A 14790-nucleotide genomic window follows, 5' to 3' on the forward strand; every position below is an offset into this window, starting at 1 on the left:
GGTTGAACGAGGCTTTTGGGACAATGAAGACAGGACAATAAGAGCCTCCCCTACGCCCTTTTCCGGATCTTGGCCACTCTCAGTCACCTCCCTTCCTGTAGGCATGCTGAACTCAGCACATCTGTCTCTATCATCCCTGAGCTCAGCATATCTGTCTTCCAGCCCCCTGGGCCCACTGGCTCTGGGCCATCTGATAAAACTCCCGTTGCATGCAGGACTTGTCCCTCTTCCTTCCCCTAGCATTCAAACCCAACTTTGCTGCCTGAGACCTAGATCCAGCCTCACACAGCACACCGGCTTCAGCTGCCTGGCTCATGGCTCTCCTGTTAAACTTGATGCTTGGTGAGTGTCTCTGCTCCTGTTTGTCTAGACTTCAGGGCTTTCTGGAAACTTCACCAGGAGGGTAGTCTCTGATCCTGACTCAGGTATCTTTCAAGAATAGCTTTCTGTAGATGGTAACTTGCTCTAAAGCTTAGAAAACCCCCAAATCCATATTTGAAGTTTGCCTTAATTGCCAGGTTTTTGTCTATTCCCCTGTATTTACACGTCTTATGTGCATTTCCTTGTACACACATTTCCCTAAATGGACTATAACTAAGGGAGAAGACTAGATGGTGGGTAACAGTCAGACAGAACAAGGGGAAAGTCATGGGGATTTTCTTGAGTTGTTCAGACTTACCCGTTGGGAGTATTTTCTTTCTGTACCTCAGTTCTTTTAAAAAGTATTTATTTAAGAAAAAGAAACAAAGAAAGCAGAGCTGCAGGATAATCATTCTTTATTTGTCTGTTAGTCTAGTGTCCTCTGAGTGTGTCTCGCAGTTCTCTAATTTTCCCATGGTTAGTCTAGATCAGGGGTTCTGAACCTTTGGGTCTCAACCCCTTTCAGGGTTGAACAACCCCTTCACAGGAGTCACCTAAGACCATCGGAAAACACAGATATTTACAATATGATTCACAACAGTAGCAAAATTATAGTTATGAAGTAGCAGCAAAACTAATTTTATGATTGGGGTACCACAACATGAGGAGATGCATTAAAGGGTCACAGCATCAGGAAGGTTGGGAACCACTGGTCTAGACATTAGATAATCTGGAGTTTTGGTGTGCAAAGAAATACTATGTTTAGTCATGGCTCTTAACTGAATTTGTGGTTACCATACTTCTCTGAAACTTTGCTCTCTGATCCATGAAGTAAAGATAAAGTTAGTCCCCAGAATTTTTTAAGAGGCTTTTGTGTGTTGTATGTAAGTTTAACAGAGGAAAACCTTGTGTTGTTGGCCGCCTTATTTTGAAACTGTTTGTTTCATTGACCTGAAGCTGGCCAATTAGTCTAAGCTGGTTGGTCAATGAGCACTGGAGAGTCTCCCGTCTCTGTCTATCCCCTGCTAGCACTACAAATTCATATCCTGCTAGAAACCCTTTGATGATGTAATTAATATGTGATATTGAATGATGTCTACTGATCTGCTATCCTAACAAGTCACATCCATTTTTAGTGTCTTGATTACTGAGAACATCACCAAAGCCCACACTGTTCTTTCTGTTTCATATGTCCAGCAAAGTGTCCCGACCAGATCTTAAATATTTTTACATCCCAGCAGAAATCAACAACTAGTCTTGCCTCCAAGGCTCACATACAGTCTCACCTCCTTCACAAAGACCTTCAGATCTATGACACCTGCTCCTGTCAATGGTGCTCAGAAAGTCCAAGCCCTTTATTGGCTATACCACTTCTGCTCCTGTGTATCAGCTGGCAACATTCACTTTCCTCTCATATCCTCCTGTTTTGTGTGAGAGGTTATGCAATGCACAGATATCATATAACTGAGTCCTAAACAGTTGGAATATACAAGGCCTCCAACTGAAAGTGGGCTCACTGTGAAGGTGAAGAAAAAGAGGCTCCTCCAGGCATGGGGCACACACATTTAATCCCAGCACTGAGGAGGCCGATCTCTGAGTTCAAGGCCAGCCTAGTCTACAAAATGAGGTCTAGGACAGCCAGGGCTACAGAGAAACCCTGTCTTGAAAAATAAACAAAAAGAAAAAAGAAAAAGAAAGGAAGGAAAGAAGAGAGCTATTTGCTTTGAAAACCCTGGACTGGTCCAAATATATTTGTTTGTTCAGGAAAATCCTATAACATATGTGGTGGGCAAATTACATAATTGAAAATGCTTAGCTTCAGGGGCAATTGAGGGTTACAGGACTTCGCAGTGTGAAGAAGCTGACAGGAGAGTCCAAGCATACACAGACTAGAAAGTCGCTCATATTCCAAAGGTGTGCTGGAATTTGGGGATTCATAAAAAGCTGGCCTGGCCTGCTGATTAAAATTAAGCTTTTATGAATCACAGTTTACAAGCTGCAAGTGATTTTTATAATGTTAAATGGTGGAGGGAAATCAAAATAAAAATATCATTTCACAATGCATAAAAATTATTTGAAATTTAAAATTATGTCCATAAACAAAGGTTTCCAGGGAATCAGGCAATGCTTCTCTACATCACTGGGGCAGAGCTCAGCAGGTGTAACAGAGCATGCAGCCTCCCAAATCTAAACTTTTACTATTGGCTCCATACAAAGGAGTTTGCCTACTCCCATCTAAATGCAGTGCCAGCAAACACAGCTGATCGTGCCTTGCCCATGTTATATCATTGCCTTCCCCACCAGTGACTGCTTGGTGGCCTCCAGTGCTCTTTTCTGTGAACCAAAATGCTACATCACCACACTCACACTTGAGGCAGCTATAGTCAATCAGTGTAAATAGCAGAAGTGGATACTGCCAGGCCCAATGCCTGAGTGGAGTTCTAGTCAAAAGCAAAGGACAGTCAAGTCAGCTGGTTTGCTGGTTTGACCTCTGTGGTTCCCATGGTTTCCTTTGAGGCTGGTGCCAGGAGAAGAAGGTCATGACAGGGCTGCCCTTGGAGGCTGTGTCTCCCATGTTCCCTTAAGAAGTTTGGCAAGGGTGATTTAAACAAAGGCTTAGAAATTTACTCTCTGACCTTACTTCCCTTTGCTTTCCTTAGCCATCTCAACCATTTTTGTTGAATCCTGCCTCTCAGGTAAGGATTTTTTGTTGTCTATCTGGGTTTGGGTAGTTTGTTTTGTTTGTTTATTTGTTTGTTTGTTTGTTGCATTCTCAAGAAAGAAACCTCTAGGTTTAGGACTGAAGAAAATCTGTAGCTTCCTAGACTGTGAAGAGATTGAAACCAGGTCAAACAACCACTTTTATAGTGTGTACGCCAACCAATTGGCCTTGTGTGGATGGGTTTCCACCTCCAGAGACTCCTGGATGGGTCAGGGTGATTTTCCTGCCAGGAGTCCTCTGTGGCCAGAGCAATGTATGCTACATCTAAACAGGATACATAGGTCTTCACATCAGGCCCTTTGTGGCCTTGCCCAAGAGAGAGATTCCTTTTTTCTCCTTCAGCCTTATCTACAGCTTTGAAGAAGCAATACCTCCCCTATGCCCAGGAAAGGGGAGCCCAGAGGTCAGCCCCCATTAGCTGCCTCCTCGAGGAGCCTGCACAGTGGTGAGAGTGACGGTGCCAAGGGCAGGGAACCACAGACGATGCTTTCAGTCTCTTTTACACTACCACTCTATGTTCTCTTTTGGTGGATGATGGAAGCGTGACCAGAGACAGATCTGTTGGAATAGGAACGGCGGGGCTGTGTCCTGCCACCCGGCCGCCCGCACGGCTAGCTTTACCCGAAATAATTACGCGGAAACTGTATTCTTTTAAACACTGCCTGGCCCGTTAGTTCCAGCCTCTTATTGGCTAGCTCTTACATATTGATCTAACCCATTTCTAATAATTTGTGTAGCCCACGAGGTGGCTTACCAGGGAAGATCTTAACCTGCGGCTGTGTCTGGTGGGAGAATCATGGCTACTCTCTGACTCAGCTTCTTTCTCCCAGCCTTCTGTTCTGTTTACTCCACCTACCTAAGGGTTGGCCTATCAAATGGGCCTACGCAGTTTCTTTATTAATTAACCAATGAAAGCAACAGATTAGAAAGAAATCACTCCCACATCACAGATCCACACGTTATTATAGTGAGACCCTCTGCCACACAGATGCATCTTGATGTGTTAGGGTGCTGCTTCTGGGTTCCCATCCTGGTGATGAGATTACTGATCTTTTTATCTTAGCCTCCGTGGTTGTCACCAACACAGCTCTACCTGGTCTCATTGCAGTCTCCTCACATCAAGGATGTTGCTCCCCACAAACCCTATCTTCTGCTTTCAAGACCACTGTTAGGACACTACCAAGATTGCAGTTGCCCTCCCTGCCTCTTTTCTCAAGCTGAATTTCTTCAACTCGATTATCTCCAGTCAATTCCTTTCCATCCATCCTTGCTGACATCTTGCTTTATGTCATGTGTTCTGGAAACTGCTCTCTACTCCATAAAAATAAGTAAATATAAAAATTCATTAGAACAAGACTTTTATAGTCCAAAATAAAATAAGTTAGCCAATGCATGATCCTGATAGCAACTTTTTCCTGCTCTGCAAAATAATGCCAACGCAGACTCTAATCTTAGATATAATGACCCAGAAATTGCTTCTACATGACACTCTTGGTTTATATCTGTACCAAGATTCATAAACTTCTTCTTCCACCATGTTCCCTGAGGTGCTGATATAGATATCTTATTCAATGGTCACTTATTCTCAGTACCTTGGCCAGCTATGATCCTCTTTATTAACTGATGCCCATTGCAGAGAGAAGATTCTCTGGTCAAAATTGAAGAAAGCACTAATATACGTGTACAAATACAAATATTTAGAAAACAGTCTGACAACATGTCCATTTAGTAAGACAAAAGCAGTAAGTTACCCCCCTTGACCTATGACCTCCCCGGTCATGAACTTTTGATAGGGCTTATAGTACCAAGTATGAATTCTCTCTTGTGGAGCAGGCTTCAAGATCAGTCCAAAAGCAATTGATTACCCCATCACTTTCTTGCCACTGTATTGCACCAATTAGTGAGCTCGCATGTTTTAACTGCAAAGTCAATTTACAGAAGGCAAAATTCACTACTAGGTATACCACTGGTGACTTTTCTTCCCCCTGCAGCCTGCATAGCAATTTTGATGCTACAAAAGCGAACAGGGAGGAAATTTTCAGGTCAGTTTCAGCTTGATTTCTCTACATCCTACAACCATATGATGCATCTTCAGCAACAGTACCTTAACATCTATTTATGGTCAGCAACCAAGAACAATGACAGTAGTCTGTGTTGTTTATGGAGCCTCTGGGCCTCCCTAGCCAACAACTCACAAGGAAGTATCTCAGGCTGGACACTGGGATTTTCATGTCTTCTAGTGGGAAGCATTATGCACCCACATAGGGTACCTGTGTTCAAATTCATTCTTTCAAAACAATTGCATTTTAATTATCCTACAAAGTGTTGGGTTTCCATAGCAGGTCTTCATAGATCCTTGCTTTTGGCTAAGTTACCCCACACTTTCCTCTCCTCTGTCTTCAAGCCCCTAATCCTATTTAAACTTTAACCTCTAGGATTATTATAATACCTTTAGTCTATCCTGCTAGCTTCCTCATTCCGTAAGACCTCTTCCTCTTCCCCTCTCATGGGTCTTTCTTGCTTTCTTCATAAACACTCCAAATTAAACATACAAACCTAAACATTTCATGTTAGGATCCACATAAGAGAGAGAACCTGTGCTGTTCATCATTCTGGGTCTGGATGACTCAGTACACGATATTCCAGATCCATCCATTTTCCAGAAGATTTCATAATTCCATTTTTCTTCAAGGCAAGTAAGTTTCCACTGTGTATATGTGCCATATTTTCATTCTCCATTTTTCTGTTGATAGACATCTAGGCTAATTCCACTTCCTGTCTTTTCTTAGTTTTTTAATGGTTACATTTTAACTTGTAGGCTTAGTTTCAATTCATAATACTGCTTTTCCCACAAAAAATTTAAATGAACCAGTAAACAAAACATAATTTTCCAAATAAAGCTTAAAAATAGGCAGACCAAACTGGTCTTAGTCAACTGCTGTTCCTGAGTTGATTCCAAGTTTGGGGAGTTTGCGCAAGGTTAAAAGAGAGTAGAGGGTGGGAAATACAATCTTTGGGAATCAGACTATGACCATGTAGACATTCACAGTGATTTTTCCTAAGGTGTCAGTCTCAGATCCAGCCACAGAACACCAGACCAAATGTGGTCTCTTCTACTACATTTGACCTCTCAGTTGACTTTGTCATTAATTGAAGATGTTATTAATTCAGCCCTCTGTTGTACTACTTGGAGGCTACAGTGATTTGGCAAGATTGTTTGGAACTGGAATAAAAATCTCTCAAAGGGAATAAATCCCAACTTGTCCCTCATCCTTTTTTGAGTTCCCAAAGCAATACTGGAAGCATGGAATTTCTCAATACATATGTATTATCTGAAAGGCTTGTCGTCAATTTCCCTAACTTCCTTCTCTTCCCTACTTCCTAGTGGGAAGGATAAAATTTATGTTTTTTTTCCCCATACACAGAGTTTTAGTAAGAAAATACAACTAATTCCTTGATTCCTCAGAACCTATAGAGAGGCTCCAAAGAACCGCCCTTTTTCCCATAGACCTCTAGTTGAAGCACTGACTCTCCCCTTGCTAATTTCTTCTGAGCTAGGTTTCTGGACAGGATTGGTGTTATAGGAAACAGCAGGAGAGGGAAAGAGAAAGAAGGAGGGGGGTAGAAGGGGAAGTGGAATATGGAGGGAAAGGGTGAGAGGTGAGACAAGAACAAAGAGAAGAAAATGTGTTGCTACTATCTCAATCTGGCTACCACAAGAGAAAGTCATGAAAACTGAAAGAACTGAACAATATCATCCTTACGCTTTGTTCTGGACTAGGGCCCACAGTAAGAGCCACTACTTCTATGAGGAGAGCTTTCCTTCTCTATGAAATCGAGGGTAGACATTCCGACCACTAGAGGGTCTAAAATCTCTGCCAAGTCTTCGGCCAGCTTCTTTGTCTCAATTGTGGATCTGATAAGGATATCAGTATGTCTGTGTGTTTTGAAATGGCATTTCTGGGTTGCATACAATTAAGAGCAAAAACACATCCTGAAGTTCCTTTACCTCTCCTGTTCTGACTCCAACTCCCCCTCCCCCCAGCCCCGCGCTGTCTGTCAAAGGTATATGGGCCCCAGAATGACTGCATATGCCTCTAGGCACACATTTGCTTCTCTGAGGCCTCCAGCTAGTATGTCATCTCTTTGTAGAGTCTCCATCCAAAGTTCGGCTGGTAGGAGGCGCTCACCGCTGCGAAGGGCGAGTGGAGGTAGAACGCAAAGGCCAGTGGGGGACTGTGTGTGATGATGGCTGGGACTGGAATGACTTGGTAGTGGTATGCCGGGAGCTGAACTGTGGAGCAGCCAAGAGAACCCAAAGTGGTGCATCATATAGGCCACCAGCACCAGAAGATCAAAAAGTTCTTATTCAAGATGTCAACTGCACTGGGATGGAAGATACATTGTCTCAATGTGAGCAAAATGAGGACGTTTATAACTGCCCACATTCGGAAGATGCTGGAGCACGGTGTGTGAGTAAGTATGGGAGGCTCAAGGACCATCTTCCAATAGTCTATACCACACGAGGCCATTTTATTAGTCATTGTTTTCTGTCCTGACTTTCTCACGGTGCTGCAATGAAAGATGGCAACGTCATCTCTACATTTCACACTTTCTTGACTGAAATGTGGATATAATAAGAGCCACAAATGTTTCCCACATTGTTTCTTTCACAGTTTCCAGTTAGATATGATGTTCAATTTCTCTTATTTATATACATGCAAACAAATCTACACAGATCTGTCAGCACCTGAACATGTGTTAGATGTCTGTGTCTGCAGCTGAATGGAGTTATGGAAGAGCTCATGGGATTTAATATGTGCTCTTGCGAACATTGTGGTTCTTAATTGGGGAGACAGGAGATACTGGTAGGAAGACAAAGCAATCTCACAGACAGACGGACACAGGCATATAAATATGCAACCAACGCAGTTGCCCAGATAAATGGACACAACATTATGTGACCATTCACTGTTCTACACAATTAGCTCTCTATGAATTAACAGTGTGTGTGTACTTTCTGCAAAGACTGTGAATCGCTGCAAGCAAGGCTGACTCTGTCCCCTTCTTTTGTCTCCCCATAGGATTCATCATTAAGGAAAAGATGCCTTAATGAAAACCTTTAGGAAAGTCGGGGTTTAAGAGCATTAGTCTGGGACCTTTGATTTATGACAACATTGAGCCAAAAATATTTTCACATTTAATGTTAATATTTGTGTTTATTAATGTTTAAATCTATAGATTAACATTAGATCTGTAGCTCTTAACTTTCTTTTATGAGGAAAAATAAGTTGAATATGGAAGTCATTTGAAAAACTATAATGCTACAGAAATGATTATGATTTATTTAGGGACTGAGAAACCATCCCTTCATTCCCTTAGACACCATCCACTATGTGGTGCTTACTACTCTAATTGCCTTGTACTGGCCACCAAGAACTGAGCCCATGTAACCAGACTCCATTTTCTGAGAAGACCATGTTCTAACACGGAACAGACATTGCTTATCCCTTTCTTTCCAGACCCAGACAGCGATGTGCGACTAGTAGATGGCCCGGGGCGCTGCCAGGGCCGAGTGGAGGTGCTACACCAGGAACAGTGGAGCACTGTGTGCAAGGCAGGCTGGAACTTACGGGCTGCAAAGGTGGTGTGCAGAGAGCTGGGATGTGGGCGGGCGCTACTGACTCACAGGTGCTGCAACAAGATGACTCAGGGCAAAGGGCCCATCTGGATGAGACAGGTGTCATGTTCTGGACAAGAAGCAAACCTTCAGGACTGCCCTTTAAGGCCTTTGGAGAACAATTGTACCCATGATGAGGACACGTGGATGGAATGTGAAGGTAATGGAAGATGATGATCCTGCATTCAGAGATTAGTTTTATTCATAAATGCGGTTAAATGGAAACCCAGGTAAATGATATTTACAAAGCTACTCATGCACTAAAGGTCATTGTAAATTTTTAATTTTGTGTAGATTGCCAGTTTTCTTAAGAATGACTGCCTTTGTAGAGGGAAACAAAATTGTACATTATGCAATCATACTATGAGCTATGATATGGAATTCTGTAAATAGGAATATCTGCTGTGCCCTTTGGTTTATAATAACCACTAGAAAATTCCTTATACATGGTATGTATAAATAAACAATTATATTTATGAATACAATATATAGGTATTCTGTTTTAAAAATGAAGTGAAAACATTCTAGTTAGGGAAACAGACTAGGCCACAGGAACTGGAAATAAATGGAAGGAGACTTAGGGAAGGAGATGTTGTCATCAATACACACATAGAGAGCTTCAAACTTATTGGTGAGATTTTAGTGACTATGTACATAATCTTATTTTTTCTCTTTTCCTTTCATCTCTTTTATGTTATCACCTTCCTCCTTCAACCTGCAGATCCCTTTCAGTTGAGACTGGTTGGAGGAGACAACCCCTGTGCTGGGAGGTTGGAAGTGCTGCACAAGGGTACATGGGGCTCTGTCTGTGATGATAGCTGGGGAGAAGAGGAGGACCAAGTGGTATGCAAGCAACTGGGCTGTGGGAAGCCCTTCTCTCTATCCTTCAAAGCCCGAAAAAGCTACAGACCTGGTGCAGGCCGCATCTGGCTGGATGATGTGGTTTGCTCAGGGAAGGAGAAGTCTCTGGAGTCCTGCCAGCACAGGCTATGGGGGTATCATGACTGTACCCACAAGGAAGATGTGGCAGTGATGTGCTCAGGTAAGTCCTAGTGCCCTACTAAGGTGCACTCTAGTGGTCAGGGTAATTCCACCCGGGCTGCAGAGCCGCAGTAGTCATCAGCCTGCTCTGAGCACACCTCCAGGGTTAGAGCTAGGCTCTTAGCAGGAGTTCTGCTTTACTTTGGAGTGGGGGAGAGGTTGGTGTTGGGCAAGGAGAGATATCTTTAAATTACAATTATTGAATATAAGAATAATAGGAGTCGGTCAGTATCCTTATATTAAACATGAAAAAAGTCAAGAAAATAGTTTGCCAAACCATGAAAGTGACTTTAAAACACACAGCAGAACTAAATGGATTAATCTTTGCTTTCTGTCCCAGGTTAGTTCCCTTAGGTAACCCCAACCTTCAAGCCCTACATTTGAGCTAACTGTAGGAGGTGACTTGACCTCACTCTGTTATGTTTCCTGAACCCTGTTTCCAGTGTGTATGTAGGAGAGCTGGGTGGCTGTTTTCCTGAACCCTGTTTTCAGTGTGTGTGTGTAGGAGAGCTGGGTGGCCGTTTTCCTGAACCCTGTTTCCAGTGTGTGTGTGTAGGAGAGCTGGGTGGCTTGCAAAAAGCTCTTTTGACAATGCCTGTGGGCATCTTGCCAGAAAGTACAGGATCCCAGTCTTCAACCATTGGCCTCTTCGAAGGGTAGAAGGAGAGGAAATTCAAGTGTAGCCCCTGACTAACTGAAGGGCTGTAGCCCAGCTGTGGAATCAGGATGGGGAGGTGGCTGTGTGGAGCATTTTGCTTTAAGTAATTAACTTTGAAGTCAGATGTACTCCAGGCATGAATACAGTCAACCATATTTTCCCTGCATTCTGCATCTCTGGATTCCAGAAGTATCTGAAGAACAAAACTACACCTGTACTGAACACACTGATTTACCTTATTGTTATTCCTTTAATAAGGCAGCCTGACAGCTCTGTATATCGCAGTTGTATTGCTTCTGCTGTTATAAGTAACCTAGACATGATTTAAAGCACATAGAAGGGTATGATCGGGTTATTTGCAAATTTTTGTGTACTTCATGGGAGACTATCCCACCTGTGGATTTTGGCATCCTTGGGGAAGCTGGCATCCATTGTCTGTCGATGCAGAAGAAGGCGTGTGCTGTTCGTGACTCACAGGGGACATAACTATTGTACCTTTGGAGTACAGCTTCAGTTTGTGACCATATCATTGTGGGCTATGCATGTGGATTATCTTTTTCCTTTTCTGGCCCTCGATCTGCTCCCTTGGTCAGTTTAGCTTGAGGAGAACAAATCTTTCTAGGCCTAATTTCACTCTCGCTGCATTTTCCTCTTCTCGTTACAGAAAGCACCCCAGAATTTGATGTGTAACCTTGATCCTTGCCTGACCTGGATCCCTGCTGCTTGCTCATTGGGCCCTGATTCTCCAAGTGATTATAACTGGCCATGGGCTTTAGCCACCCCTCCCTGAGCCCTTGAGAGAGTGGACAACATACTCATGTCTTGATCTCAGGGATGCACACCCCATAATCACCTCAAGATAAGAACTGCTGAGCTCCCTGGCTGAAGAAGTGTTTCCAGTTGCTCTATGCCTTCTATTCTCTTCCCAGCCTACCTGCAACTCTTGGACCTCACATGTGACGAAGGCGCGGCCTGTCTATAATAACATTGAGACTATGACAACAAAAGGAGGGCTTAAAGGGAATTATGGGTAGACAGCATTTTAGGGGTATGGAGAAAATAGACTTTTTTGAGGCTTTGCAAATTTTAGAACAAGTGAAGTGATCATAACAACAACACTGCACTGCTCCTCCATCTCTCAGGAGGTCGCAGAGTGCTTTCCTGTAGCACTTGGGTGTTTCTCACTGAGTTCTAGATATCTACCCAAAACTCTTACATTTGAAGTTTGGTGTCTGATGCGACCAGTATCCTGAGGCAGGGCCTTTGGGACCTAACTGCATCACATGGTCTGGTCCCTCAGCCCTTATGAATGAATTAAGCCCTGATGAGTCCACTAGGAGGTGATAGAAACTTCAGGAGTTGGGACCTAGTAGAGGAAGAAGGTCACTGGGGCATGCCTTTGGAAGGGGACATTTTGTTCACAGTTTGATCCCCTTCCTGTGTTCAAGGGTTGATTCTGTATCTTAGCTTTTGTGAATTACGCTGCAATAAACATGAGTGTGTGGGTATTTCCTGATATGCTGATTTATTTTCTTGGATTTATGCCCAAAAGTCAGTTGCATTTTTATGCACATGGCCATCTCATCCCTGTGGAGAGATCATCATAAACTCTTTGAGCAGTGCAGCCCTGCGCTCGTAGACCCTGTTGGTAGCTCCTGCTGTCTCAGGGGTTAATTCGCACTTTCCAGGGATCGGAAACTGTGACACAAAGTAGACTGACTTCTCTGGGTGAGTGGATTCCTAACGTGAACCTGGGAATGGACATTTCTCACATATGACAGAGACCAGATAATCAGAAGAAACCTTCCATTGAGACACAGAAGTAACTGCAAAACTCATGCTCAGACAGAAACACACATGAGGCCAGATCTTGGGATCCAGTGGCATTCCTGACTTTATGTAACAAACTGCTATGTATTCATAGTCATTTTAAACACTCAGTTATCTGGTATTGGTTTTAGTACTTCTAACCAAGAACTTAACCAGTTTAGTCATTTCGTATTAACGAAGAGATGATCCACCTGAGGCTGGCCAGATAAGTCAGTTGTCAGCAATGCAGATATTGTCGCTGAATTTATACAACAAAGTTCGCAGATACAATAGCATGAGGACAAGGGCTATAACAGGAGTACCACTCTGAGGTGTTGACCGTGAGTGCCCTGGTTTGCCTGCTGAATGCTTAAAAGCTAATATTCACAAATATGAGAAAACATAACAGTATTTGCTTTTGGAGGTTTGGGTTACATTATTCATGATGATTTTCCTAGTTTGATTCATTTTCTGCTAATCTCATAATTTATTTTTAATAGCTAAATAATATTCCATTGTGTATTTGTACCACAGTTTTGTTAGTCACCAGCTGACAAATGTCTATACTGCTAACAGTTTCTGGTGATTTTGAATAAAGCAGCAATGAACTTGGTGATCAAGTATCTCTAGAGAAGGCTGTAGAGGCCGTAGAGGCTGTAGAGGCTGTAGAGGCCTTTGGGTAAATGACCAAGACTAGTTTAGCTGGATCTTGGGGTAGCTCTCTTCCCAGTTTCCTGAGGAAACGCCCACTGATCTCCATAGTGACTGTACAAGTTTTCCCTCCTACCAGCAGTGGATAAGTGTTCTCTTTTCCCCATATCTTCACCAGCATGGGCTGTCTTTTGTTTTATTGATCTCGGTCATTCTGATTGGTATAAGACGAAATTCCAAAGTAGTTTTGATTTACATTTCCCTGGTGACGAAGGGTGGTGAACATTTATTTAAGTATTTCTCAGCCATTTGTGTTTCATCCTTGGAGAATTCTTTACTTAGTTCTGTGCCCCATTGTTTTTAAATGGGTTGTTTGATTTCTTTATGCCCAGTACCTTTAGTTCTTTATTCATTTCAGATACTAACCTTTTATTGGATGTCTAATTGATAAAGATCTTTTCCCATCCTGTGGCCTGTAGCTTTGTCTGAACAATGATGTCCTTGCCATACAAAAGCTCAACTTCATGAGGTCCCATTTATTAATTGTTGATCTTCTGAAGAGGTATCGGGTCTTGTCAAATGCCTCTTCTGCATCTAATGAGATGATCATGAAGTTTTGTCTTTCCATCTCTTTATATGGTGGGTGACATTTATCAGTTTACATACGTTGAACCATAACTGCATCTCTAAGATAGGAAGAGACAATGAAAGAGGGAAAACATGTAAAAATCTTACAAACACATGACAAATACTCAGCCAGCTTACTCAGGCATCTTCAGTGAGGAGGAAGCACGTCTGAATGACTGAACCGAGAATGAACTTCTGGTAGGAATGTAAATCACTTGTGGAAATAACTTGCAGTTTCTTTAAAAGTTAATTATCTCCAGACTCAACAATTCCATTCAAATACTTATACATGAATATTTACAGCAATTTTGATCATAAGACAATAAATGAATCTCAGAAATATCAAGTTAAGGAAAACAATTTAGAAACAACAAATATTATGTATTTTCAATTTAGGAAGCCACAGAAATTAATGTAAAGTAAAAGAATACAGATTAACAATTACACAGGCTTGGGGTTCCTGAGAAGGGGTAGGCACGCACACACACATACACACACACACACACACACACACACACACATGCACGCACACACATGCACACACCCCACAGCTGGTCTGGGAGAAGTGAAGCACTGGACTCCAAGACACTGAACCTCCTATGGAATTTATAATACTATGAAAAGTGAAAGGTTGAATGAAACCTGAAACCAGCCAAGTGGGGCCCTTGCCTCCAGGAAAGAGATTCCACACATTACTAACCATAACAGGTGAAACTCAAGCCTAGACAAGAATGGGTTGACCAGGACTGCTTAGATGTGCACATTACTGGCCCTCTATTTAAACCTCAATGTCATTTTGAGCCCTAAGGATGAAGTAGGGAGGTCACTGTATCTCTTGTCCCTCTTAATATGGCCACACTGAATAAAAACCCTTTTTCCTGGTTTTCTGGTATTTATTTGGCCATGTTAAGTCACTTATTGAGTGTGAGTAGCTGCACCTGACTAGTAAGTTTTAATCAGGAAGGGGCCAAAACAAGCCCCTGTCCCTAAAACACTGACAGACAATGGAATAGGGGCTCTCTGACTGAACCTGGCCTCGCAGACTTATCTACAACCCTCTAGGAAGGAAAGAGTTCCTGCTGCAAAGGAATAAAGACTTGATTTATTCTGGAGTGAATATGAGCAACCATGGCCCAGAAACACGGGTTCAGGTTTTTCTTTTTTTCCCAAATACAGCTTCCAAAGAAGTATCAAGTTCATTAACTTTTTGTAGTAACAGAAGAAAATCAGTCATAAAGTAAC

At 42.5% G+C, this 14790-nt stretch overlaps 1 protein-coding gene across 1 annotated transcript; it reads left to right on the forward strand.

The window, feature by feature from the left end:
- Positions 1-241: 241 nt before the first annotated feature.
- Positions 242-11961, forward strand: Cd5l (CD5 molecule like). Its single transcript, XM_041655722.1, has 6 exons — positions 242-342; positions 3021-3056; positions 7235-7558; positions 8605-8922; positions 9484-9804; positions 11126-11961. The coding sequence occupies exons 1-6, from the start codon at positions 315-317 to the stop codon at positions 11149-11151; spliced, it is 1053 nt and encodes a 350-aa protein (XP_041511656.1). The 5' UTR covers positions 242-314; the 3' UTR covers positions 11152-11961.
- The last annotated feature ends 2829 nt before the right edge of the window (positions 11962-14790 follow it).

Source organism: Microtus oregoni, unplaced genomic scaffold (genome assembly GCF_018167655.1).
Source record: "Microtus oregoni isolate MIOR12 unplaced genomic scaffold, Mior012 000007F_ref0000211, whole genome shotgun sequence".
NCBI classification, from domain to species: domain Eukaryota; kingdom Metazoa; phylum Chordata; class Mammalia; order Rodentia; family Cricetidae; genus Microtus; species Microtus oregoni.

Coding starts and splice junctions, on each gene's coding strand:
- Cd5l (XM_041655722.1), top strand. CDS start 315: ATGGCTCTCCTGTTAAACTTGATGCTTG. Junction 3,057..7,234: donor TGTTGAATCCTGCCTCTCAG/GTAAGGATTTTT, acceptor ATCTCTTTGTAG/AGTCTCCATCCAAAGTTCGG. Junction 8,923..9,483: donor CACGTGGATGGAATGTGAAG/GTAATGGAAGAT, acceptor TTCAACCTGCAG/ATCCCTTTCAGTTGAGACTG.